Source organism: Lipomyces arxii, assembly GCF_038497795.1.
Source record: "Lipomyces arxii strain Phaff 12-163 unplaced genomic scaffold V1512scaffold_6, whole genome shotgun sequence".
Lineage (NCBI taxonomy): Eukaryota > Fungi > Ascomycota > Lipomycetes > Lipomycetales > Lipomycetaceae > Lipomyces > Lipomyces arxii.
In genome coordinates, this window is record NW_027117705.1 from 334,693 (window position 1) to 356,737 (window position 22,045).

At 46.3% G+C, this 22,045-nt stretch overlaps 8 protein-coding genes across 8 annotated transcripts; 6 read left to right on the forward strand and 2 right to left on the reverse strand.

The window, feature by feature from the left end:
* Positions 1-172: 172 nt before the first annotated feature.
* On the reverse strand, positions 173-1,889 carry V1512DRAFT_262106 (triose-phosphate transporter family-domain-containing protein). Its single transcript, XM_066916196.1, has 4 exons — positions 1,561-1,889; positions 1,445-1,512; positions 1,392-1,397; positions 173-1,343 (listed from the first exon to the last, which is right to left on the reverse strand). The coding sequence occupies exons 1-4, from the start codon at positions 1,674-1,676 to the stop codon at positions 271-273; spliced, it is 1,263 nt and encodes a 420-aa protein (XP_066771892.1). The 5' UTR covers positions 1,677-1,889; the 3' UTR covers positions 173-270.
* V1512DRAFT_290954 (GNAT acetyltransferase 2-domain-containing protein) lies at positions 1,856-5,474 on the forward strand. The gene is made up of 3 exons (XM_066918235.1): positions 1,856-2,113; positions 2,165-2,310; positions 2,356-5,474. The coding sequence occupies exons 1-3, from the start codon at positions 2,057-2,059 to the stop codon at positions 5,429-5,431; spliced, it is 3,279 nt and encodes a 1,092-aa protein (XP_066771893.1). The 5' UTR covers positions 1,856-2,056; the 3' UTR covers positions 5,432-5,474.
* Positions 5,475-5,592: 118 nt separating this feature from the next.
* V1512DRAFT_262111 (Thiolase, N-terminal domain-containing protein) lies at positions 5,593-6,894 on the forward strand. The gene has a single exon (XM_066916197.1). The coding sequence runs from the start codon at positions 5,620-5,622 to the stop codon at positions 6,811-6,813; it is 1,194 nt and encodes a 397-aa protein (XP_066771894.1). The 5' UTR covers positions 5,593-5,619; the 3' UTR covers positions 6,814-6,894.
* A 7-nt stretch (positions 6,895-6,901) lies between these two features.
* Positions 6,902-8,836, reverse strand: V1512DRAFT_237902 (aspartic peptidase domain-containing protein). The gene is made up of 4 exons (XM_066914158.1): positions 8,648-8,836; positions 8,552-8,594; positions 8,385-8,505; positions 6,902-8,038 (listed from the first exon to the last, which is right to left on the reverse strand). Exons 1-4 carry the CDS (start codon positions 8,710-8,712, stop codon positions 7,092-7,094), a joined length of 1,176 nt encoding a protein of 391 aa, XP_066771895.1. The 5' UTR covers positions 8,713-8,836; the 3' UTR covers positions 6,902-7,091.
* Positions 8,837-9,204: 368 nt separating this feature from the next.
* On the forward strand, positions 9,205-10,448 carry V1512DRAFT_262116 (PAP2 superfamily-domain-containing protein). Its single transcript, XM_066916198.1, has 3 exons — positions 9,205-9,565; positions 9,614-9,719; positions 9,763-10,448. The coding sequence occupies exons 1-3, from the start codon at positions 9,295-9,297 to the stop codon at positions 10,124-10,126; spliced, it is 741 nt and encodes a 246-aa protein (XP_066771896.1). The 5' UTR covers positions 9,205-9,294; the 3' UTR covers positions 10,127-10,448.
* A 92-nt stretch (positions 10,449-10,540) lies between these two features.
* V1512DRAFT_262123 (uncharacterized protein) lies at positions 10,541-13,023 on the forward strand. The gene is made up of 8 exons (XM_066916199.1): positions 10,541-10,668; positions 10,751-10,829; positions 10,881-10,901; positions 10,955-11,022; positions 11,075-11,305; positions 11,352-11,380; positions 11,425-11,604; positions 11,656-13,023. The coding sequence occupies exons 1-8, from the start codon at positions 10,612-10,614 to the stop codon at positions 12,773-12,775; spliced, it is 1,785 nt and encodes a 594-aa protein (XP_066771897.1). The 5' UTR covers positions 10,541-10,611; the 3' UTR covers positions 12,776-13,023.
* A 174-nt stretch (positions 13,024-13,197) lies between these two features.
* Positions 13,198-16,717, forward strand: V1512DRAFT_262124 (armadillo-type protein). The gene is made up of 3 exons (XM_066916200.1): positions 13,198-13,546; positions 13,605-13,846; positions 13,898-16,717. The coding sequence occupies exons 1-3, from the start codon at positions 13,462-13,464 to the stop codon at positions 16,256-16,258; spliced, it is 2,688 nt and encodes an 895-aa protein (XP_066771898.1). The 5' UTR covers positions 13,198-13,461; the 3' UTR covers positions 16,259-16,717.
* Positions 16,718-16,869: 152 nt separating this feature from the next.
* On the forward strand, positions 16,870-22,025 carry V1512DRAFT_262126 (uncharacterized protein). Its single transcript, XM_066916201.1, has 3 exons — positions 16,870-17,186; positions 17,235-17,628; positions 17,676-22,025. Exons 1-3 carry the CDS (start codon positions 17,034-17,036, stop codon positions 21,860-21,862), a joined length of 4,734 nt encoding a protein of 1,577 aa, XP_066771899.1. The 5' UTR covers positions 16,870-17,033; the 3' UTR covers positions 21,863-22,025.
* The last annotated feature ends 20 nt before the right edge of the window (positions 22,026-22,045 follow it).

Consider the following 22,045-nt stretch of genomic DNA (forward strand, 5'->3'; position numbering starts at 1 on the left):
ATGGCCTCTATGGACTGGCGCTCCACTCGTTCGTTTCATTATCCTGTTCACTAGAATTCTTTCAACTCTCTTTTTATTATGACGCATGCGCCTGTTCATTAATTTTTGACCTCTCAGTTGTGATGGCGCGTGCGTTATGTCTGTCGACTTTTTCTGTTGATTCAGGGGTAAATTTAAACCTTATCCTGTGTATCTCATTCTTTCTACTCATACATGCGAAAATTACTATATAGGCCATATCCCAAAAACCTGTATCAAAAACACAGAGACTTATTCCTCACTTTCTATCGCCTCCAAATTTCCAGCCCGCGCAGCCTCAAACTCGCCATCAACAACCCCACCGCCGATCCGGAGCGACTGAGAGTAATAAAACACGCCTGCAGCCGCCAGCGACAGCACGACGCACGTGCTCGCAAGCCGTCGCTTCTTTTTCGGCGTCAGACTCGCATAGTATTTGCGGTACTGTTTCTTGTCTGCGGTCTGTAACAGCACCAAGATTGGCGAGTACCCCATCTTGTACCCAAATAATCCTACCAGCGCTACAAGGTACCCAATCACTTGCAGCCGTGAAATGGCGGTCCGCCACATCAGCGACGACACGACAACAAGCACTATATCTTTTAAGATGCCGCACAGTGCCAGCACCAGCGACGACGTGCGTCCAATCAAAAACACAACTGACACGTTCAACATGAACGCGCCAACCGCGTTCAGCAATAGCTTTGACACCCCAAGCTGACCCAGAGCCGCAAACGACAGCTCTGTGCGCTCGTCAGAGAGTAAAAACAAAGCCATGTTTGCGACCGCGCAGATTGGTGCAAAATGATACAAACACACTAACGGGTCCATTGGCTTGCCTATACCTTTCTTGCTATTATACGTCTTTGCGTCCTTCTCCTCGCCTCCGTCTGGCGAGTGCAGTAACCGATTCATCATGACAAGCCGCAGCGCTTCAAACATGATCCCACCTAATTCAATCATGACACCGAAAACAGAAAAACTGATCTCGCCAAATGAGGCAATGACAACGCCGAGCACAATGATCCACAGATTTGCAAGCACGTCCAATCTGAACGACTCCTGGTTTAGCACGTATGACACTATAAACACGGCAACCGGGCTCGTGGCTTTGAGCATCTGAATAAAAGAAATGTTGAGGTACATATACGCTTGGTTACTACACACGAGCGCCAGAGAGTAAAATATCGACACTGGCACGATCCGCTTGAGGTACACTGACTGTGAAATTTCCAGCTCTTTGGGATCATACACGTTTGTCGTTCTAGCCATTATTTGTGTCGCTAGTGCAGCAAACACGAGATGCCATGTCGTTAAAAATATCGCTAAAAAATTAGCACATGTTCTTTCAACCAAGTCTAATCTTCACGTACGAAATGCTATACATATTAGCCGCGTTTGCCAAACAATGACCCAATTCACTCACGAAACCGAGAATTATATAGAATTGCCTTATTATGCAAAATAACAAACGACGAAATCACAATCCAAAACCTTTCAATTAATCAGTCAAGCTCATATGCATGTTCAATATACTCTTACGAAACGTAAACCGCAGGATTCGAACTCGTCTTTTTGGCCCTCAAAGTCGACCCCAGTAAAGGTCCACCGCCACCTCGAACGAGCTTTTCTTCTCCGCCCATTTTTGCTGTGTACATGAATTGCACAGTGTGGCCGAGTGAGAGCAGTGCGGCGACTTGAAACTCGTGAATCGAACGACGCTGAGATGTGTACCGTCTGGCTGACCTAGTCGTGCACGTGACTCGTAGATGCGACAGAACTAGCGATATCACACTCAATTCAGTTGTGATGTTTTATAATATTTTATCAGGTAAAACTAAAAGCTCTCTTTCTTATTCTTCAAATACAACAATTCAGTCCAAAATGTAGTCAAAAGAAGTGTACCGTTCAAGGGCTTTAAACCTTATTTCAAATCTTAAAACTCCCAACGACAAATATTTTTTTCCTCGAACTATCGCGGTCAAACCAACTTCAATTCTGAACAGTCTTCAGGATCCAGTTCGAAACAGTCTAAACAATGGTCAAGAAACAAATTGACGCAAGAATACCAGCCTTGATTCGTAATGGAGTTCAGGTGAGATCAAGTTGGAGGGAAGCAAATAAGACGAGATGCTGATTTACAAAGGAACACCAAAGGAGTTTTTTTGTGATTATTGGTGATCATGCTCGTGACCAGTTGCCAAATCTGCATTACTTACTGAGTTCTGTTGATTTAAAAATGAATAAATCTGTTTTATGGGCATATAAAAACAAGTTACTGGGGTTTACAAGGTACAGACTGTTATGTGTAGCATTCAACTAGGTATTAATGAGTAGTCACCGAAAAAAGCGTGAAAACAAAATCAAAAAGGACATCAAGCGTGGAGTAAGAGAGGTCAACTCAGAAGATCCGTTTGAGTTGTTTGTCAGTCTGCAAAACATCAGATACGTGTACTATAAAGAGACAGAGAAGATTTTGGGAAACACGTTTGGCATGTGCATCTTACAGGACTTTGAAGCTTTGACACCTAACTTGCTTGCTCGCACGATTGAAACGGTTGAAGGCGGTGGCATTGTTGTTATTTTGCTCAAAACCATGAGCAGCTTGAAACAGCTGTACACCATGACGATGGACATCCACTCACGGTACAGAACCGAAGCGCACGATGATGTGGTTGCCCGGTTTAACGAACGGTTTATCTTGTCTCTTGGAAGCTGTGAGACTTGTCTGGTCGTGGACGATGAGCTCAACGTGCTTCCAATCTCGGGTGCGAAGAACGTCAAGGCACTGCCTCCAATCGACGACACGGACGACGACGCAAACATGTCAAAGCACGCTCGCGAACTGCAACAAATCAAACAAAGTCTTGAAGACGTGCAGCCGGTTGGCGCTCTAGTCGCTGCGACTAAAACAGTAGACCAGGCTAAAGCAGTCAAGACTTTCATCGACGCTATTGCAGAGAAAACGTTGCGAAGCACAGTAACACTGACTGCTGGCCGTGGTAGAGGAAAGTCTGCTGCGATGGGGCTCGCTGTTGCTGCAGCAGTGTCGCATGGGTATTCCAACATCTTCATCACGTCGCCGAGTCCGGAGAACCTGAAGACTTTATTTGAGTTTATATTCAAGGGATTCGACGCGCTCGGGTATGATGAACACATGGATTACGATATTTTACAGTCAACCGAAGCTGAATTCAACAAGGCGATCACGCGAGTCAACATTTTCAGATCGCACAGACAGGCGATTCAATACATCAAGCCTGAAGACGCGCAAATGCTAGGTCAGGCAGAGCTGGTTGTGATTGACGAAGCCGCCGCGATTCCGTTACCGCTCGTGCGCAAACTCATCGGTCCGTATCTGGTTTTCATGGCGTCGACCATTAACGGATATGAGGGCACAGGCCGGTCGCTTTCGCTTAAGCTGATTCAGCAGTTGCGCGAGCAGTCTCGGGTCGTGCATTCCAAGAAGGAGTCTTCTGATGGCGCATTGGTGGATCGGTCAGGAAAAGTGTCGGGTAAATTTAGAGACACGCCGTCTGGAATTGGGAGTCGAACGTTGAGAGAGATTGAGCTGAGTGAGCCGATCAGATACGCACCGGGAGATCCTGTTGAGAAATGGCTCAACAAGTTGCTGTGTCTGGACGCGACATTAACACCTGGCCCACAAGTCGGAGGAAAGAAAAGTTTTCCGCACCCGAGCGAGTGTCAGCTGTACTATGTCAACAGAGATACTTTGTTTTCATATCATCCTGTGTCAGAAGCGTTTCTGCACAGGATGATGGCTTTATATGTCGCGAGTCATTACAAAAATTCACCAAACGATTTACAACTGCTGAGTGACGCACCTGCACATCAGTTGTTTGTGCTACTCCCGCCAGTTGAAGAAAATAACCTGACTTTACCCGAACCGCTTTGCGTGGTGCAGTTAGCACTTGAAGGTGAGATCTCAAAGCAAAGCATCATGAACAACTTGAATCGTGGACAGCGTGCCGGCGGTGATTTGATCCCATGGATCGTGTCGCAGCAATTCCAGGACTCCGAGTTTGCGTCGCTTTCGGGCGCACGCGTGGTCCGGATCGCGACGCACCCGGAGTACACCAAGATGGGCTACGGGTCGCGGGCACTCGAGTTGCTGACTTCATACTACAAAGGCGACTTTGCACCTTTGCTGGATGTCGGCAAAGGTGTGTGTGCCGGCGAGGCACGCATCGCGAGTGTGACCGACGCTGAGCTTGAGTCTGGCGTGACGCTGCAGACTGAGATGATCAAGGTCCGGGACTTCAAAGCCATGCCACCGTTACTGTTGAAACTTGGAGAGCGGTCGCCTGCACGGTTAGATTACATGGGTGTGTCGTACGGTCTGACGCCGCAACTGTTAAAATTTTGGAAGAGGGCCGAATACAGGCCCGTGTACATCCGGCAGACTGCGAACGAGCTGACGGGCGAGCACACGTGCGTGATGGTTAAGGTACTTGGTAACGGCGAGGGCAGCGAGTGGTTGGACGAGTTTACTGCTGATTTCAAGAAGCGATTTATTCAGTTGCTTGGGTATGAGTTCCGAGAGTATCCTGCGGTCACTGGGTTGTCTGTATTGGAAGCTGCAGCAGCAAAGACGCAAGGCGAGATCAGCAAGCGTGAAGTTGATGGACTATTTTCGCCGTATGACCTGAAGCGATTGGAATCTTATGCCAACAACTTACTAGATTATCATGTCATTGTGGATTTGCTTCCGTCGATTGCGTCGTTATACTTTCAAAATAAGTTACGTGCTGTCTTGTCAGCTGAGGAGACCGAGGAGGTTAAGCTGAGCGGTATTCAGGCATCTATTTTGCTGGGCATCGGATTGCAAAAGAAGGAGATTTATTTGTTGGAGAAGGAACTTAACTTGCCTAGCAACCAAGTTCTTGCGATGTTTGCAAAATGTGTCCGGAAAGTGTCTACGTTTTTCAGAAGTGTGCTGGAACGTGAGGTCGAGGCCACGATGCAGACAGACCGAACTGCAGTGAAGCGTGAACGAAGGATTGCCGAAGCACTTGCGCCAGCCGAGCAAGACGACGTTGACGACGAAGAGTTAATGATGAGCGGTGACTTGGTGTCTGGATTTCAACCTTTGACTACGCGATTAGCAGATGATCTTGCAGATGCAGGTGCCGAAGTGATGAACGAATTACGGGAGAAGCAAAAGGAACTAATCAACTCGCTTGATTTGACCCAGTATGCCATTGACACTGATCCTGCCGAATGGGACATTTCCGACCGACTCGCTGGTCGGATTGGCAAGGAAAGCAAAGGCGTCGTCAGTGTGAAAAGCACAAAAGAGAAGCGGAAACTGGCGAGTTCCGCTGCTGAGATTTTGGAGCAGGAAATGAAAAGTTTGGATAAACCGAAACATAAGAAGAGTAGGAAAGGTTGAATATTTCTTATTTAGGTAGTTGAATATATTAGTCAGCAATATTTATAGACGATGTTGGGGATGCCAGAATATACATAGGACGAGAAACTACATGCGTATAGTTTATACTGAGCCTCACGTGTAACTATAATCGCGTATAAATTTTGAATCCTCGCGACTCTCTCACGAAACACACACGAGACGGTAAAATGGTTGCGAGTCCAAATGATGTTTATATTGCGGCGGTTGCGAGAACTCCAATGGGTAGTTTGCTCGGAGGATTATCTGGTTTTGGCGCTGTAGAGCTTGGAACGCACGCTGTGAAGGCTGCGTTGGCGAAAGTGCCTGAAATTGAGCCTGGTTCGGTCGAGAGCCTGTATTTTGGCAACGTAATGAGTGCGAATGTTGGACAGGCACCGGCCAGACAGGTTGCGTTGAAGGCAGGACTGAGTGAAGCGACTGTGACTGCGACAGTGAACAAGGTGTGTGCGTCAGGAATGAAAGCATTTATTTTTGGAGCACAAGATATTATGACTGGGACTGCTGACATTGTCGTCGTTGGCGGCGCAGAGTCAATGTCAAATGTGCCGCATTATTTGAGCGTGCGAAACGGAATCAAGTACGGCGCCGGTGAGCTTATTGACGGTATCCAGCGCGACGGACTGCAGGACGCGTACGACCACACTTTCATGGGCGACGCAGCCGAGATCTGTGCCGAGACATATGAGTTTTCACGTGAGGATCAGGATAACTTTGCCATTGAGTCTTATACCCGCGCACAGGCAGCGCACAAGGCAGGCAAGTTCGAGTCCGAGATTGCGCCAGTCGAGATCACTGGGTTTAGGGGCAAGCCAGGCAAGACCATTTCCGTCGACGAGGAGTCAAACAACCTTAACGTCGAGAAACTCAAGTCCGCCAGAACGGTGTTCAAGAAGAACGGCACGGTCACGGCGCCAAACGCATCGCCGCTAAACGACGGCGCGGCAGCAATCGTGCTGGTCTCTGCCGCGAAGATCTCAGAGCTCGGACTGACCCCGGTCGCGAAATTGAGAGGATGGGGTGAGGCCGCTCAGGCGCCGGTCAAGTTCACGACTTCGCCTGCGCTCGCGGTCCCAAAAGCACTCAAGCACGCCGGGATTGAGCTGGCGGACGTCGACTTCTTTGAGTTTAACGAAGCGTTCTCTGTCGTCGGGCTCGCAAACACTAAAATCCTTGGCCTGTCGCCTGATAAAGTCAACGTCTATGGCGGCGCGGTTGCAATCGGACATCCGCTCGGATGCTCTGGTGCGCGTGTCATTGTCACTCTTTCATCAGTCTTGAAGCAAGAAAGCGGCAAGATTGGTGTCGCTGCAATCTGCAACGGAGGTGGTGGTGCTAGCGCTGTCGTTATCGAGGTCCTGTAGACCCGTCAATACTGCATTGTGTACTCTAGCTTGTATCTTTATCTATCGCTAATTGCTTAATATCATGAACCTCTACTACAATACTTAATTAATTATACGTATATATTGACCGACAATGACTACAAATATCCACCACTCCACTACCTAATTCGACTTGAAGAAACAATTCCATATCTAAAAATAAAAAAAGCAAAACCAGTAAAATAAAAACACCCGATACAATCCGTGCCAAACTTCACAAACCGTATCAATCTTCATGATATGTCCTATTCATGCGTTTACTTAGACTTGGCCAAACCAACAGTGTTGTGGCCAATATCGTAGATAGAGTACCACTTACGCAAGAACGCATCACCGAGAATGACAAGAGGTCCAACGGGCTCAGGGAAATCCATACCCATGAAAGCAGACATGCAAGATCCCTGAACCTCCATGATGTAGTCGGAAGCGGAAATCTCAAAATCGTATCCACCGAGGTTGAACGACATGGTTGGGAGAGTGCTACGGACATCACAGTCAACAGTGTACTGTCCCTGCCAGTTCTTCTTAGCTCCAATCTGCATGTTCAAGATCTCAGCCAGTCCAGTGGGCATAGCAATGAGCGAAGTACCAGTGTCAACAATGGCACCAGTGTTCTCGAGCTCAGCAACCTGGTCACCGAACTTGATGCTCTTGAGCTCAACCTCCCAGTAGGCCTTGCGGCGGACAGGAAGAGTAATGATCTCTCCCTCATAGAAAGACTCATCAACACCACCAAAAGTGGCAATTCCTCCCAACTCCTCGTTGACGTTGTTGTCACCGAGGTAGAACGAGAAAATAGGCTCGTCAAGAAGACCCTTAGCGATGGCGTTATAGACAGGGGGGACCATGCCGTCAACGGAGATGGTGTCGTATCCAAGACCAAGGATACCGTCAAAACGGCCGAAAGCGAAAGCAAGACCAGGCTCCTGGGTGGCCTCAGCGAAATCTTGTCCCTCGATGGTCAAGTCACCAATCTTCAAGACATCGTTGGAAACGAATCCAGACATGGATCCAGATCCGTACTGAATCTCAAAAGAGGTGCCATTCTTGACATATGAAGTAGACGCAGATGAATCGTACTTAGTGTGGAGGTAGCAAGCAATGGAGCTGCATGAGGTTGACGGGACCCACAAGTTGGAGGAACCAGTGTCGAGAATAACCTGGAATGTCTGGGGTGGAGTTCCGAGGGAAATCTCAGTGAAGTCTGTTTAAGTCAGTAAACCGTTCATTACGTAGGGCACACATGATTGGGTTGGCAGCATGAACGTTGTGGCGTACCCTAACCCGGTAACATCACACTATATGGCCTGTATACGCGATAAATCGACAGCAACAGCCCAATATAAGTGATAAGAGTATAATGGCTTCGATCCTTGTAGAATTCAATCATGAACCAAGTAAATCTGTCGTCATGGCAAACAATACATATCGAGTCATTCATCGTCATTTATCGTGCTGGCCGGGTATACGGATAAACACACTCCATAATCACCAATTCATGCAATCCAGTCCAATCAAGTGTGGTATTCATAACAGAAAGCTCGACTTACATTGAGCGTTCAAGAAGTTGGTGATAGGAACGTTGTGGGCAGCTTCAGCATTGAATTCCTCTCCCTTGTAGTTACCAAGGTACTTCTGGCCAAGGGCCTGCATGTGAGAGGACATGTCGAGCTATTAATCAGTACTTGATCCTGCCAATTTCATACTAATTACATACCTTAGCAAGCTGCTCAGTCAAAGGAACCTTCTTGACATTGAGCCTAGACTGGTGTTAGTCACACTCACTTTAGACCCTTCTAAAACCAGAACTGACTTGTGAACAGCTGCTTCAGATGAAGCTAAAAGAGAGCCGAGAAGCAAAAGAGCGGAGACCTTCATTATTTCTGATTTGATAAACAAAGAAATGCGTGAAGGGAAAGGGGAATAAAAAAGGTGATGATCAGAGAGAGAAAAGAGGAGGAAAAGAAGCGGGAGAAGGCGGCGACGTGCAAGAAACGCAATTGCACAGCCTCACTCTGTCATTATGGCCTTGTGGCTAGTAGACTCCATCTTATCTCGTCGCTCTAGACTGCATGCACAGCCACAATAGACATACCCTAGACCTCGTCTTATCTTGTGCAATAATAATTAGTTGTTTATGCCATATTAAGTGTGTTTTTAAGTATATGGCTTAAACGCATAAGTACTAGGTAAATAATATACCACTTTAAATAAAACTAATTAAACATAATCAATTGTTCTTATTAAATAGTAATTTTTTTATTAGATAGTAATATATCAAACAAAGCGCATTAAATTGAATGGCGCGTGCTTGTAGCGTGTTTGGTGCGTGTCTGGAGCGCGTTTGGCGTTTGGCGCGTGTCATAATGAAGTTTGACAGGCTACGTATAAACAACACTCCCAAGCTCTGCGCAATCACTAAGCACAACAGACTGATCCAATTGTCGCGTCGGTCATATAATGGACAGTGTGAACACAATGGCAGATTGTGTATGCCCTGGTCGGCCGCCGGCGTCACTTCGGTTTACACACGTGTACTATGATTCCGAAGACTGGTTTGCGTTTGCGATGGCCTGGATCTCGCTAGTGCCCCAGATCATTTGTGTAATTTACGTAACATTGATATTTTCAAGACGAGAAATAGAGACTGTGTTGATGCTGATTGGGCAATTGGCGTCAGAAGCATTCAATCACTTACTGAAAAAATATTTTCGAGAAGAAAGACCAAGATGTGGGCCAAGTTGTATCGCAAACATCAGTTGTACTAACATGTGTATAGATAATGAACAAGATAACCGTGATAATCTCGGATACGGTCTGCCTTCAGCTCATTCTCAATTCATGGCATTTCACGCAACATATCTATGTCTTTGGATGTTTTTGCGGTATGTTCATTCTAGCCATATTGAATAATTATAATAGTGACAGGGCGCACCAATTCAGTCAACGAAAGCGCTACTTAAGGGCAATTAGTCTGGCCTGTTTGACATCTACAGTCATATTCTCACGTGTATATTTATATTACCATACCTGGAAACAAGTCATTGTGGGTTTCTCTATAGGGGTAGTTACAGGCACGTTATGGTTCGCGGGTATTGTAGCGCTTCGTGAACTAGGCGTAATTGAGCTAATATTGAACTTGTCCGTTGTTCGAGCGATGTATTTCAAAGACACTACTTATTTACGGTCATTTGTACGTGATGAATTTGTGGCTTGGACTAGGAACCGAGTCACATATGATACGTATTATTCCAATCGGGTCTTTTACGTTAAAGAGAGGAAATTGCGATAGGTAATAAAGATACAGGAAATATAGCATTGACGTATATAGAAAAATCGGCGTTTGTTAATTAACTGCATATTGCTCATTATACCATTATTTTTTTAACCCCGTAGAATTGTGGGATCGTGAAGACCGGAAGACAGTTCCAGCCAGCCAGATGAGTTTACCCTGATTAAAACAGACGAGTACAACACACAAACAGAGCATCAGAGAATGAGTTCGTGCTTAAAGTAAAGATCTGACTTGTTTTATAAAGCATAAATTGTGTATATTTATCTTAAATATATATATTCAACGCTATTAGACAGTTTGTTTATTATTTACGTGGAATGTGCCTCAATATAATAATGTGTATACTAGAAACGTGCGTGCCGTATGAGTATGGTACCGTTCACTACCGAAGCCCACACTCAATTCAAACCAGACCATCTTTCCCTAATCCTTCTCTCCTTTCTAAACAGCGCATAGAGTAGTTCTCTCTCCTACCCTTATTCATGCCTTCTCAAAAGACAATTCAAGAATTGGCCGACGACTGGCTCGAGCTAGACAAGGTAAATAGTACCATCGCGTGTTCAAACCTTTTTTGTTAGTAGAACGTACGTGGCTAATCTTGACGTTTTTACGCGTATACAGAATCCAGTCACTCGCAAACAAATTGAAGATTTACTTACAGCTAATAATGTTGCTGAATTAGAGCGTCGTTTAAGAAAACGTGTGTTCAGTTTTTTTTTGATTTTAAATCTGTTCTGATCCAATTGTTTAGGAATTCAGTTTGGAACTGCTGGTGAGTAAACGGCGCTGTTCGTGCCTATATATTTCACTAATGCATTTAAACAGGCTTACGGGCTAAAATTGAAGCCGGATTTAGTCGTATGAATGATTTGACTGTTTTACAAGCATCACAGGTACATTTCATTATCTTTATTGTAGCACTGTGACTGATAATTGGAATACAAGGGTCTTGCAGAATATGTGTCTCGAACAGTACCGGATGCTTTAGAGAGGGGTGTGGTCATTGGTCGCGACCACCGACATGGATCTGAAGATTTTGCTCGACTGGCAGCTTGTGCCTTTATTACAAAGGGTTTCAGAGTACATTACTTTGACAAATTAGTGCATACCCCACTAGTTCCATTTGCGGTTGGCCTTCTCAACGCTGCTTGTGGTGTCATGATTACGGCTAGTCATGTAAGAGACACATGCTGCTTTTTTGATGATTACTAATTATAATCAGAACCCCGCTCAAGATAATGGATATAAAGTGTGAGTAATATAATCTCAACAGCGGACAAAGTTTGATATCATAGCTACTGGAGCAATGGCTGCCAAATTATACCACCCCACGATGCGGGAATTGCAAAGTGCATAATCGAGAACTTGACGCCCTGGGTCTGGAATAAAAATCTTGTTGCAACTTCTCCGCAAGTCACTTTACCGCAGAAGACAATAGTTGACGAGTATTATAGGGGTTTGGTTAAATTAGTCAAGTAAGAACATTGTCATTTGGTGGAGAGGAGTCATTTTAATATATTTTGCAGAGGCACTCATTTCAATACTGCGATGCGGTTTGTGTATTCGCCAATGCACGGTGTTGGTCTTCCTTATGCAATTCGGGCGGCCAGTCTAATAGGTGCCAAAGTCGATGTCAATATGTTTGCAGTCCCAGAACAGTCATTGCCGGATCCGGATTTTCCGACAGTTGTATTTCCAAACCCTGAAGAAGCAGGCGCATTAGAGTACTGTCTGCGCTTAAGTGACTCCATGGGTATTTCACTCGTGCTATCCAACGATCCAGATGCAGACCGATTTTGCGCTGCCGTCAAAGGCTTGAACGGTAGTTGGTTGCAGCTGACCGGCAACGAGCTCGGAATTTTGTTCGCTTACTTCATCTATCACACTGAGCGAGACAAGTCCAAGATTGCGATGCTGACATCGACCGCGTCTTCACAACTTTTACGATCGTTTGCGGAAACAGAAGGGTTCAAATTTGAAGAAACACTAACAGGGTTTAAATGGATTGGAAATCGTGCGTTGGAATTGCAAAAAGAAGGATATAAAGTCCCGTTTGCGTTTGAGGAAGCTATCGGATATATGTTTGAAGGATTGTATGATAAGGACGGAATAGCGGCGATGTTGATGTTTATCAAATTACTTTGCTGGATTGAAGCTACAATTAGTGGACTAAAGATGACACGGGCGCAAGGAATCATTTTGTGCCTGGAAGGCATTTATCGGAAGTATGGATTTTTTGAAAATCGGAATTCATATTACGTTTCACTAGATCCTGCAGTAACTGATAAGGTCTTTAATTACATTCGGACCCTGAAGCCGTCCGAGAATGGCGAGTACAGCTATCCTGAAGGTGTCGGGTCGCGAACTATTACATACTGGAGAGATCTAACGGTAGGATATGAATCCAGTACTCCGAATCATGTACCTATATTACCGACCGATAAGAATGCTGAAATGATTACATTCACGCTAGATAATAGTGTTCGAGTAACCATTCGGGGGAGCGGGACCGAGCCTAAATTGAAGGTGTATATAGAGGCTAAGTCTACATCACGGGAAAGTGCACGAGAAATGGCGAACGAAGTTTGGGATGATTTAGAAAGAGAATGGTTTCGACCTAGAGAGACAGGATTGTTGCGTCCGTGATGCAATTTCGAAGTTTAATAAGAAGCAGTGTACATTACGTATCTATATTTATATATTTTTCGAACGTGAAGAGTATGCAAAGTTTTGCGGAACAAAGACAGGGCAATTTGACAGAACAGGGCAGAGACCACCATGTGGCGTACAGATAGGCATCGATAAATATCTGAATAATATTATTGACCAACAGAAATAACCAGTCTAAAAATGTTTTATATAACCTTCTTATTAACAATTTCACTTTCTATAAGAGCATTCCAGAATTCTAGCCAACGAACTAGAAGACTGTAAAGTGTATCGGACACATAAAAAAATGTCAGTGCTGAGACTCAAATTTAAATTAATGGCACTAAACCCTTATAAATTTGTTAAAAACTAATCTTATCATCGTGGGTCAGTCTCTCACTCTTAACGCGCTGTCTGTCTGGGTAAACTGGGGCCTTTACTTTCTCCCACGCACTCTCCTCCATTACTTCTTACTTCTTGAAGTCGGTTTGATTTTTCTCAATTAATATTCAGAGCTTGATTTCTTAATTAAAGAATATCTTGTTTATTTGTTTGTTTACTCTTTCTTTCTGTGCCATTCAATTCCCAAAAGACTCCTTTAACCTCCCACCGATGCGACCCCGCCTCACTTAACAGCCTATTCCTCTCTCCCACCCCAAAAAAGGTCATATCACATTAAGTAAATGGCAACAAATGCCAATTGGGGGATATGGGGCACATCGCCTCTTACTTCGTCCTTCCCATCCGATCCGACTCTAAGGAGACAAGGTATGTTTAATTTAACCGCGCAACGGCTTCACAGATGCTTACATTCATCCATCACCAGATTTTGCTGAAGAATTGTCTCCTAACTTGAAACATACATCACCTTTGTCTGCTACGGCGTCCGTATCTATACTTTCTGTTGATCCGCCATCAATTTCGTCCGCTACTGAACGCGATACGGATCTCGATCTGCGACCTTGGACCTCTAATTCTTCAGCTTCAAGATCACCCTTATGGGCTTCAAATCCTGAAAACCCAAGTATTTCTCCGGTTGGTGTTAGGAAATTATCAATCGATCACAATGTATGTTAAAATCATTGTTGTCAATAATGAGAATTACTAATTGTGTTCTAGGCCGAGTCTGTAAGAGAACCATTCTTTATTTCACCCCGGCAAAGACAAGCATCAACTTTTGGCTCTTTGCAGTCTCAACCGTCAAATGGGCCATCAAATTTGCTAATGGACATGCGCTCACCTGGATCTTTCCATAGTTCGATTTTAAGTCAACAGCCTACGTCGGCACCGTACAACCCCTACGGAAATAGTTATTCGTCTTTGATTGGTGTGACCGACAAAGATCAAGAGGAATCGATTCAAGAAGAATATTATCACCAATATGACCGGTCATCTCGCGAGCAAGACCAAGGTCTTTCGCCCACATCATCCCATACCTCACAGTCAAGGGTGGATGAAGACAACCTTATGGTTCAACCAAATTCTACTCCTCCGCTTTACAACAGTATGACGGCTTCCGTCTCTAGCAATAATAGTTTGGGCGCTCCGCCAGCATACCCTCAAGGTGCGTTTAGTGCTCATATGCGAGAACGCAAGTCCATTGCTGAATCAGCTCGGGAAGCTGAACTGCTTGCAAATTTTAAAGCCCTAAACATCGACCCGCATTTATCACGGCCCACACAGTCTTCCGGTTTTGATGCGTCATATGAAGATCGGCGGCGATCTTCTGTGCCGTTTGGGTCGCTTCAGTCGCAACCCTATGGGCCACAGTCTCAGCAGCACCACCACTATGCTTCTCAAGATAGTTATGGGTTCTTGTCTCGGTCAATGTTCGGCAATGACGACCGGTACTACCAGCGCGGTTTACCGTCGCAACAGCAGATGCAGCAACAAATGCCTGACTATGAAGGATATGGAAATCAATATGGCCCCGTCTCACAAGGCGGTTTACCCGACATGTTACAAGAATTTCGTAATCCGCGTCATTTATCTCGAGGAAGCATGTCTTTGATTGACCAATCTATGGATTATCGCAAGACAATGAGTCCGCCGTACTATGGTGGCGTGGGAGGAGCGGCTCCACCTATGGTGAAGCAAAATGGAGTTGCTCAAAGCCAAATGCGCGGTCCGGTCAAATCTCAGCAGCCGATCGATAATGCGAAGAAATATAGACCGCTATCGACGCAGGGACCGGCAGTTCAGCAGCCGACTGTGCCGCTCAGTGCCAAACCGCCAGTACAGCCAGGCACGAATATGTATCGCGCTCAAGCGCCTTCGTTTGAATATCCGGCTTCCGCTTCTACCAATTCGTCGGTTTCGCGAGCTACACCATCAGCTACTGCGTCTGTGTCTCCGAACCCGTCAGTACAAAGCAGACGCGCAAGCGTTGCCGCTTCGGTGCCGGCGTCGTCTTCGGCTTCGGATGAATTCCCACACGGAGTCAGGTCACCACTGTTGGAGGAATTCCGTAGCAGCAAGGGCAAGAAGTACGAACTGAAGGACATCTACGGCCATGTTGTTGAGTTCAGTGGCGATCAGCACGGTTCGCGATTTATTCAGCAGCGGCTGGAGACTGCAAACAGTGAGGAGAAGGAGACAATCTTCAACGAAATTTATCCCAACTCTTTGCAATTGATGACTGACGTTTTTGGGAATTACGTCATCCAAAAGTTTTTTGAGCATGGAAATCAAATGCAAAAAGCGTCTCTGGCGAAGCAGATGGAGGGTCACATTCTGAATTTGTCGCTCCAGATGTATGGCTGCCGTGTTGTGCAAAAAGCTATTGAGCATGTTTTGGTTGAACAGCAGGCGAAACTTGTCAGAGAACTTGAAGGCCATGTGCTGCGGTGTGTGAAGGATCAGAATGGCAATCATGTGATCCAGAAAGCAATCGAGCGCGTGCCTGCGGAGCACATCGATTTCATCATTCGTGCTTTCAACAAGCAAGTCTACAATCTTGCAACGCATCCTTATGGGTGCCGTGTCATTCAGCGCATGCTCGAATACTGCGATGAGAAATCACAGACCGCGATTCTGGAAGAGCTGCATTCGTTTGCGTCGTACTTGGTCCAAGATCAATACGGCAACTATGTGATCCAACACGTTATTGAGCAAGGTCGACACGAAGACCGGGAAGAGATAATCTTGGTGGTCAAAGAGAATGTTCTTCAATTTTCAAAGCATAAATTTGCGTCTAATGTGGTTGAAAAGTGTATTGTGTTTGGAGATAGTCGGCAGAGACAAATGATCATTGACGAGATTCTTCGGGTGAGGCTTGATGGATCGCTTCCGCTGACTGCTATGATGAAGGATCAGTTTGCAAACTACGTGATTCAAAAACTTCTTGATGTGACTTCTGGCCAGCAACGGGATGATCTCGTGTCTAAGATCATGCCAAATTTACAGGCGTTGAAGAAGTACTCATACGGCAAACATCTCGTGTCGATAGAGAAGTTGATGTATCTTTCAGGGGAAGTGTAATATAATAGACCCCGTTTTCTTGTTCAAAGTCTTTTTTCTGCGATTTGTTTCGCCTTCGCTGAAGATGTCGCAACGGAGGTCGGAGAATTGTTATATATATATATATTGTTACCGGGTTTCTCATGGTTGATTATGATCACCGATTTTTTTTTTTGTCTTGTCTATATATACACGGTTGTCTTTTGTTTTTTTTTGTCCGGCGATGTTTTGTTTTTATTGCGAAAGTTTGATTCTTGTCGTGACATGCTTGTGTTCTTTTCTTGTTCTTTTTTTCTTATATATTATTATTAGTTGGCTGAGGTTCAAGAACTTTGTGGATACAAAAATAACATAGTTTGGTACTCTTTTTGCATTGAAGATTTTTGTGCGAGTTTATATAAGTTTTATTGTGTGTTTTATGTTACTATATGTATTTTCTACTTCTTTTGATGTAAATAATGAGTTTATGTATTATTTTTATTAGTAATATTTGTATAGTAGTAGTAGCATCGTATTCGTATATTTTTTAACCTTAAAGATAAAGATTGGATTTTATCAGATTAACCCTAATCAGCCCTAGTGTATCAGAAACGAGTCTAGGGCGATGCGCTCTCGAAGTTCACGTCGGTTCAAAAATTTGGTATAGCTAATTCACACTTCACCAACAAGGCCAGTTCAAGCTCAGTTGTCAGGAGATTTCTTGCCAAGTTCAGTCAGTTTAGTTCTGTGCTTGTAAATACCCCTTTTTTAGGTTCTGTTTAACTTATATTGATATCGGATCTAGTGAAAAGATAAGATGGTATCAATGATGATGAATGCCTCTAAGCGGGCTGTCGTCTTGCGCCAAACTGTCGCGCTATGTCTGAAGTGCGCACTTGTGTTCCAACGAACCTGGCTTGGATCTTTGGTTCGAGCATTCGTGTTTCCTGTCGTGTTTATGTGGATTCTCGTGAGTAATTTGATACGATAGTCGGGATCTGTAATTGACTCATCACAGGGATACGCGCGTAATCTGTTTGTTCCAGCCGCCACATACGGAATCGCCGATCCTGCACCAATCAGGCCTTTGGCTGACGCGATTGGTGACCGTAACTTCGTGTACTTGATGGAGAACGGCACCGTGACACCGGAAGTGCGGATGTTTATGATGAATGTGACTTATGACCTGCCTCCGAACCAAGTCATTGAGCTCGACAACCAGTTTGACTTGTTGACTGTTTGCAAGCAGAATCTCAGAGGATCGTCGAACTGTATCGGCGCGGTCCAATGGAATCAATTTGATCCCGACAATGGCATCTATAACTATACTCTCCGTGCGGACGCTGGCCTGTTCAAGGTCAAGGTCGACGATCACACTAGTGATGTTGAACAATATTTGTTGCCTGTTCAATGTATTTCTCTTCTTTTCATTCTATTAAATTTATGCTAACAACTTCAGGGGCCGTTGATTCTGCCATTCTTGGCCTTGACCAGACAGAAGACGCACCAGATGTTGTTGCATTTACGTCTCGAAGCCAGGCTGAACACGAGCAGGATATTAGAGTTTTGTATATGTCTGTGTTGATCAAGTATATGTCTCCGGCAATGTTTATCGCGATGATTGGTATCGTGTACCATCTCTGCGGTGTCGTTGCGTTTGAGCGCGAGCTTGGACTGTCGACTTTGCTCGAAAGCATGGGATGCCGCAAAATTGCGCGCCACCTCTCGTTCTTCCTTTCGTTTTCGGCGCTCTATTTGCCTGGATGGATTGTTGTCGGTATTGCGGTCCAGCAGACCATGTTCTACAATACAAACGTCATCACTGTTATTGTGTTTCACGTCCTTAACGGTCTTGCCAACGTCTCGTGGGCAGTCATGCTCGCGCAGCCGTTTAAGCAGGCGCAGTTGTCGGGCATCATTGCAACCGGTGTTTGTATCCTGCTGGCTATCATGACCACGGTACAGTCCACCTTGCAACCTGAAGACTCGGCGACCGCAGCTGCGCTCGGAATTGTGTTCCCCCCTATGAACTACGTGTACTATATGCAGACCAACGCCAGATTCGAGCGTGCGGTTCTGCCGCTCAGACTCGGCGAGGTCCCTCCGACTGGTGCCGTCGCACCCGGCATTTTCTGGCTCGGAGCGATTTTGCAGATCCCGTTCTACTTTTTCTTAGGTATTTTTATTGAGCGTTATCTCTACGGAAGCCACGACCGTACTTCCGCTGCAGTTCAGGACGACGAGCACGCACTCACGATTACAAACGTCTCCAAGATCTACCACCCGTTTACGTTCAAGGGTCTGTTCAGCCGTACTAAGCGACTCCGTCCTGTGGTCGCGGTCGACGACCTTACTGTGTCGTTCCGCAACGGTGAGATTTCTTGCTTGTTGGGAGCCAACGGATCTGGCAAGACTACTACACTCGAGATGATTGCCGGTATCCAGAAGCCGTCTGAAGGATCGATTGTGTTCGGCCACGATACCTCGCTCGGAATATGTCCTCAGAAGAACGTGCTCTGGGACGAGCTGACGGTCGAGGAGCATATTCGAATTTGGGGTCGAGTAAAAGGCTCTACTGGTAAAGCATTAGCAGATGAAGTCAGCGATTTGGTGTTGTCATGCGATTTACTGCCGAAGAGGAAGTTCAAATCAATGGCTTTGTCGGGTGGACAGAAGCGTAAGCTTCAGCTCGCTGCTATGTTTGTCGGTGGATCTAAGGTCTGCTGTATTGATGAGGTCTCGTCTGGTCTTGACCCGCTTTCCCGCCGTCGTATTTGGGACATTTTGCTCTCGTCTCGCGGCGAACGTACTTTGATTCTGACTACTCACTTCCTTGATGAGGCTGACTTGTTAGCCGATCATATTGCAATCCTCGCCCGCGGTGTGCTTAAGGCCACAGGCTCACCGGTCGAGCTCAAGGAGGGATTTGGAAACGGCTACCGTGTGTTCTCCATCACTCCTGGCTCCGGTCGCGAGATGGTGTACGAGGCCACGAACGGCACCCAGGTCACCGAACTGGTCACTCGGCTGGAAAACTCGGGACATAAAGAACTCCGTGTGTCTGGTCCTCAGCTTGAGGACGTGTTTTTGAAGTTGGTTGCAGATTCGGACAGTGAAATTCAGGAACTGCTGAGCGAAAACGACGTTGAGTTTCAGGAGGAAGAGTTGCTTGAAAAGACAACTTTGCCTTCGTACGGAGCTACTGGTACTACTAGCGAGACGTCGTCCATGGACGAGAAGAAGCGTCTGATTGAGAATGATATGGATTTGAAGGTCGGTGAGATTGTTGGCATTCGTGGACAGATCTGGACAATGATTTGGAAGCGATTAATTGTTGCGCGTCGTCACCCGTTGCCTATTTTGGGAATCCTGCTGCTGCCTATTCTCGTTGGTGGAATTACCATGGTGTTCATGCGTGACTACCCCGGTGGTTCCTGCAGGATCGAGGACAATGTTGCCGAGCAGATTTTTAGGAATTTAGCTCCAAACAACTTCACTATGGAGCTCCACGTTCTTGCGGGTCCGTCGCCGATCGACAGCGAGACTGCTGCTGCTATGATCGAGCCGTATTTGGCGGCCGGAAACGAGTACGAAGGTACCGGAAACGATACGCTTGCTCAGGTTATGGACTATGCGAAGTATCTTAACAATGTGACGCTTGTGGAAACTCGGGAAGATTTCCTATATTCTATTGAACAGAATTACTCGATGATCAATCCTGGTGGTATTTTCCTTGATCCACCGACCATGGCCTTCAGGGTCAACGGTGCCGGAATCATTTATGGCCCGTTGACGTTGAACGTGCTTGACAACGTTCGTGGCCAGGGCAACGTTTTGATTGTTACGGATTATTCGCCGTTTCAGTTTCCGTGGATCCCGTCTATGGGCGACAGTTTGCAGTTTGTGATTTACTTCTGTCTTGCTATGGGCGCGTTCCCTGCATTTGCGGCACTGTACCCGACCATGGAACGGTTGCATCACGTGCGTGCGCTGCACTATTCCAACGGTCTGCGTGTCGTGCCATTGTGGACCGCGTACTTGTTGTTCGATACCGCGTTGGTACTGGTCAGTTCTGTTGTGTGCATAATCATCTTTGCCGCGACAACACCGTACTGGTACGGACTTGGGTACTTGTTCATCATTATGTTTTTGTACGGTGTTGCGTCGATTCTGTTTGCGTTTGTCGTGTCGCTTATTGCAGCGACCCAGCTGGCCGCGTTTGCAATCGTTGCGGCGTTCCAGTGCATTTACTTTTTGGTTTATTTAGTTTCGTATCTGGCCGTGAACACGTTTGCGCCTGCGCTCCGGACCGATGTCATCATTGATCAGGTTTACTTTGCCCTTGCCATTGTCGCGCCGATGCCGAACTTGATTAAAGGTTTATTTTTGGCGCTGAACTTGTTCACGTCGATGTGTGACGGTGAGGAAGAGTTTGCGTACTACGGCAACATCCGCGCGTTTGGTGGTCCGATTCTGTACCTTATTCTCCAGGCCGCGTTTTACTACGGTATCCTGGTGTGGTGGGATTCAGGCCGGTTCAGACTGCGGTTGAACGGTAAGTTCAAGATCGAGGACGCTGAGGGCAAGGCTCGGAACCTGGACGGCGATATCATTCGAGAGATTGAGCGGGTCGAGAATCCGGATGGAACGGATGGATTGCGGGTCAAGCATTTGTCGAAACGGTTTGGCAAGTTTGTCGCGGTCGAGGATGTTTCGTTTGCGGTTGCACGTGGGGAGTGTTTTGCTCTTCTCGGACCGAACGGTGCGGGAAAGTCGACCACGTTCAACATGATTCGAGGCGAGATCATTCCGTCAGCGGGCGGTGTGTTTGTTGAGGACGTCAGTGTGAACGAGAACCGAGCGCATGCGCGGACGCATTTGGGAGTGTGTCCTCAGTTTGACGCGATCGATCAGATGAACGTTCTTGAAACGTTGACGTTCTACGCCAAGTTGCGAGGTTTGAAGGGCAGCGACGTCAAGCACAATGTGTCGACGCTTGTGCGCTCTGTCGGTCTGTCGCGGTTCTCGACCCGGATGGCCGAGCGGCTGTCGGGCGGTAACAGACGGAAACTGTCGCTTGGTATCGCACTGATGGCGAACCCGTCTGTGCTGTTGTTGGACGAGCCGTCTTCTGGTATGGACGCCGCCAGTAAGCGAGTCATGTGGCGCACGCTGGCGAATGTGTCTGCCGGCCGAAGCATTGTGCTGACCACGCACTCGATGGAGGAGGCCGACGCGTTATGTTCGCGCGCAGGTATTCTTGCCAAGAACATGTTGGCTGTTGGCACGTCTGATCGGTTACGAGAGCGGTACGGCGATGCATACTACCTGCACTTCGTGTGCCGGAGCGGGATTCATGCGACCGACGCCGAGATGTTGAAGGTTGTACGGTGGGCCGAGAAGCGGTTCAGCGGGCACTCGGTCCGGGTCGAGGATAAGATGTACCACGGACAAGTCAAGCTCGCGGTGCAGACCACCAACACCATCGGCGAGCGTAACATCAAGGTCTCTGAAATTTTCCGTGCCATCGAAGATGCGAAAAAGGAGATCGGGGTTAAGTACTACGCTGTGTCGCAGGCTAGTTTGGAACAAGTTTTTTTGAGAATCGTGACTGATCATAACGTTGCTGAAGAGGGATACGAATAGAGGAAGATTTAGATGGAAATAGAAGGGACCAAAAAAAAAACATAACGGTGTTAAATATTGATTTTTAGATTTTTTTATGGGATTTTAAGTGAGGTCAGAGGTGGTTTAGAATGGATATACATGTTAGATATTTTGATAGATAAATGGATTTATATGGAGTGAGTGTGTGTGGGGGGGGGGTTC

Excerpts from the sequence above, each read along its gene's own strand:
- V1512DRAFT_262106 (XM_066916196.1), bottom strand. The coding sequence starts at position 1,676 with ATGTACACAGCAAAAATGGGCGGAGAAGAAAAGCTCGTTCGAGGTGGC. Across the intron at positions 1,513-1,560 it reads AATCCTGCGGTTTACGTTTC|GTTTTGGATTGTGATTTCGT; the intron begins GTAAGAGTATAT and ends ATTAATTGAAAG.
- V1512DRAFT_290954 (XM_066918235.1), top strand. The coding sequence starts at position 2,057 with ATGGTCAAGAAACAAATTGACGCAAGAATACCAGCCTTGATTCGTAAT. Across the intron at positions 2,114-2,164 it reads TGATTCGTAATGGAGTTCAG|GAACACCAAAGGAGTTTTTT; the intron begins GTGAGATCAAGT and ends TGATTTACAAAG. Across the intron at positions 2,311-2,355 it reads AAGTTACTGGGGTTTACAAG|TCACCGAAAAAAGCGTGAAA; the intron begins GTACAGACTGTT and ends ATTAATGAGTAG.
- V1512DRAFT_262111 (XM_066916197.1), top strand. The coding sequence starts at position 5,620 with ATGGTTGCGAGTCCAAATGATGTTTATATTGCGGCGGTTGCGAGAACT.
- V1512DRAFT_237902 (XM_066914158.1), bottom strand. The coding sequence starts at position 8,712 with ATGAAGGTCTCCGCTCTTTTGCTTCTCGGCTCTCTTTTAGCTTCATCT. Across the intron at positions 8,506-8,551 it reads TGACTGAGCAGCTTGCTAAG|CTCGACATGTCCTCTCACAT; the intron begins GTATGTAATTAG and ends ACTGATTAATAG. Across the intron at positions 8,039-8,384 it reads CAACTTCTTGAACGCTCAAT|ACTTCACTGAGATTTCCCTC; the intron begins GTAAGTCGAGCT and ends TGACTTAAACAG.
- V1512DRAFT_262116 (XM_066916198.1), top strand. The coding sequence starts at position 9,295 with ATGGACAGTGTGAACACAATGGCAGATTGTGTATGCCCTGGTCGGCCG. Across the intron at positions 9,566-9,613 it reads TCGAGAAGAAAGACCAAGAT|ATAATGAACAAGATAACCGT; the intron begins GTGGGCCAAGTT and ends ACATGTGTATAG. Across the intron at positions 9,720-9,762 it reads TGTCTTTGGATGTTTTTGCG|GGCGCACCAATTCAGTCAAC; the intron begins GTATGTTCATTC and ends TAATAGTGACAG.
- V1512DRAFT_262123 (XM_066916199.1), top strand. The coding sequence starts at position 10,612 with ATGCCTTCTCAAAAGACAATTCAAGAATTGGCCGACGACTGGCTCGAG. Across the intron at positions 10,902-10,954 it reads AATTCAGTTTGGAACTGCTG|GCTTACGGGCTAAAATTGAA; the intron begins GTGAGTAAACGG and ends GCATTTAAACAG. Across the intron at positions 11,605-11,655 it reads GGTTTGGTTAAATTAGTCAA|AGGCACTCATTTCAATACTG; the intron begins GTAAGAACATTG and ends TATATTTTGCAG.
- V1512DRAFT_262124 (XM_066916200.1), top strand. The coding sequence starts at position 13,462 with ATGGCAACAAATGCCAATTGGGGGATATGGGGCACATCGCCTCTTACT. Across the intron at positions 13,547-13,604 it reads TCCGACTCTAAGGAGACAAG|ATTTTGCTGAAGAATTGTCT; the intron begins GTATGTTTAATT and ends ATCCATCACCAG. Across the intron at positions 13,847-13,897 it reads AATTATCAATCGATCACAAT|GCCGAGTCTGTAAGAGAACC; the intron begins GTATGTTAAAAT and ends ATTGTGTTCTAG.
- V1512DRAFT_262126 (XM_066916201.1), top strand. The coding sequence starts at position 17,034 with ATGGTATCAATGATGATGAATGCCTCTAAGCGGGCTGTCGTCTTGCGC. Across the intron at positions 17,187-17,234 it reads TCGTGTTTATGTGGATTCTC|GGATACGCGCGTAATCTGTT; the intron begins GTGAGTAATTTG and ends GACTCATCACAG. Across the intron at positions 17,629-17,675 it reads ATATTTGTTGCCTGTTCAAT|GGGCCGTTGATTCTGCCATT; the intron begins GTATTTCTCTTC and ends TAACAACTTCAG.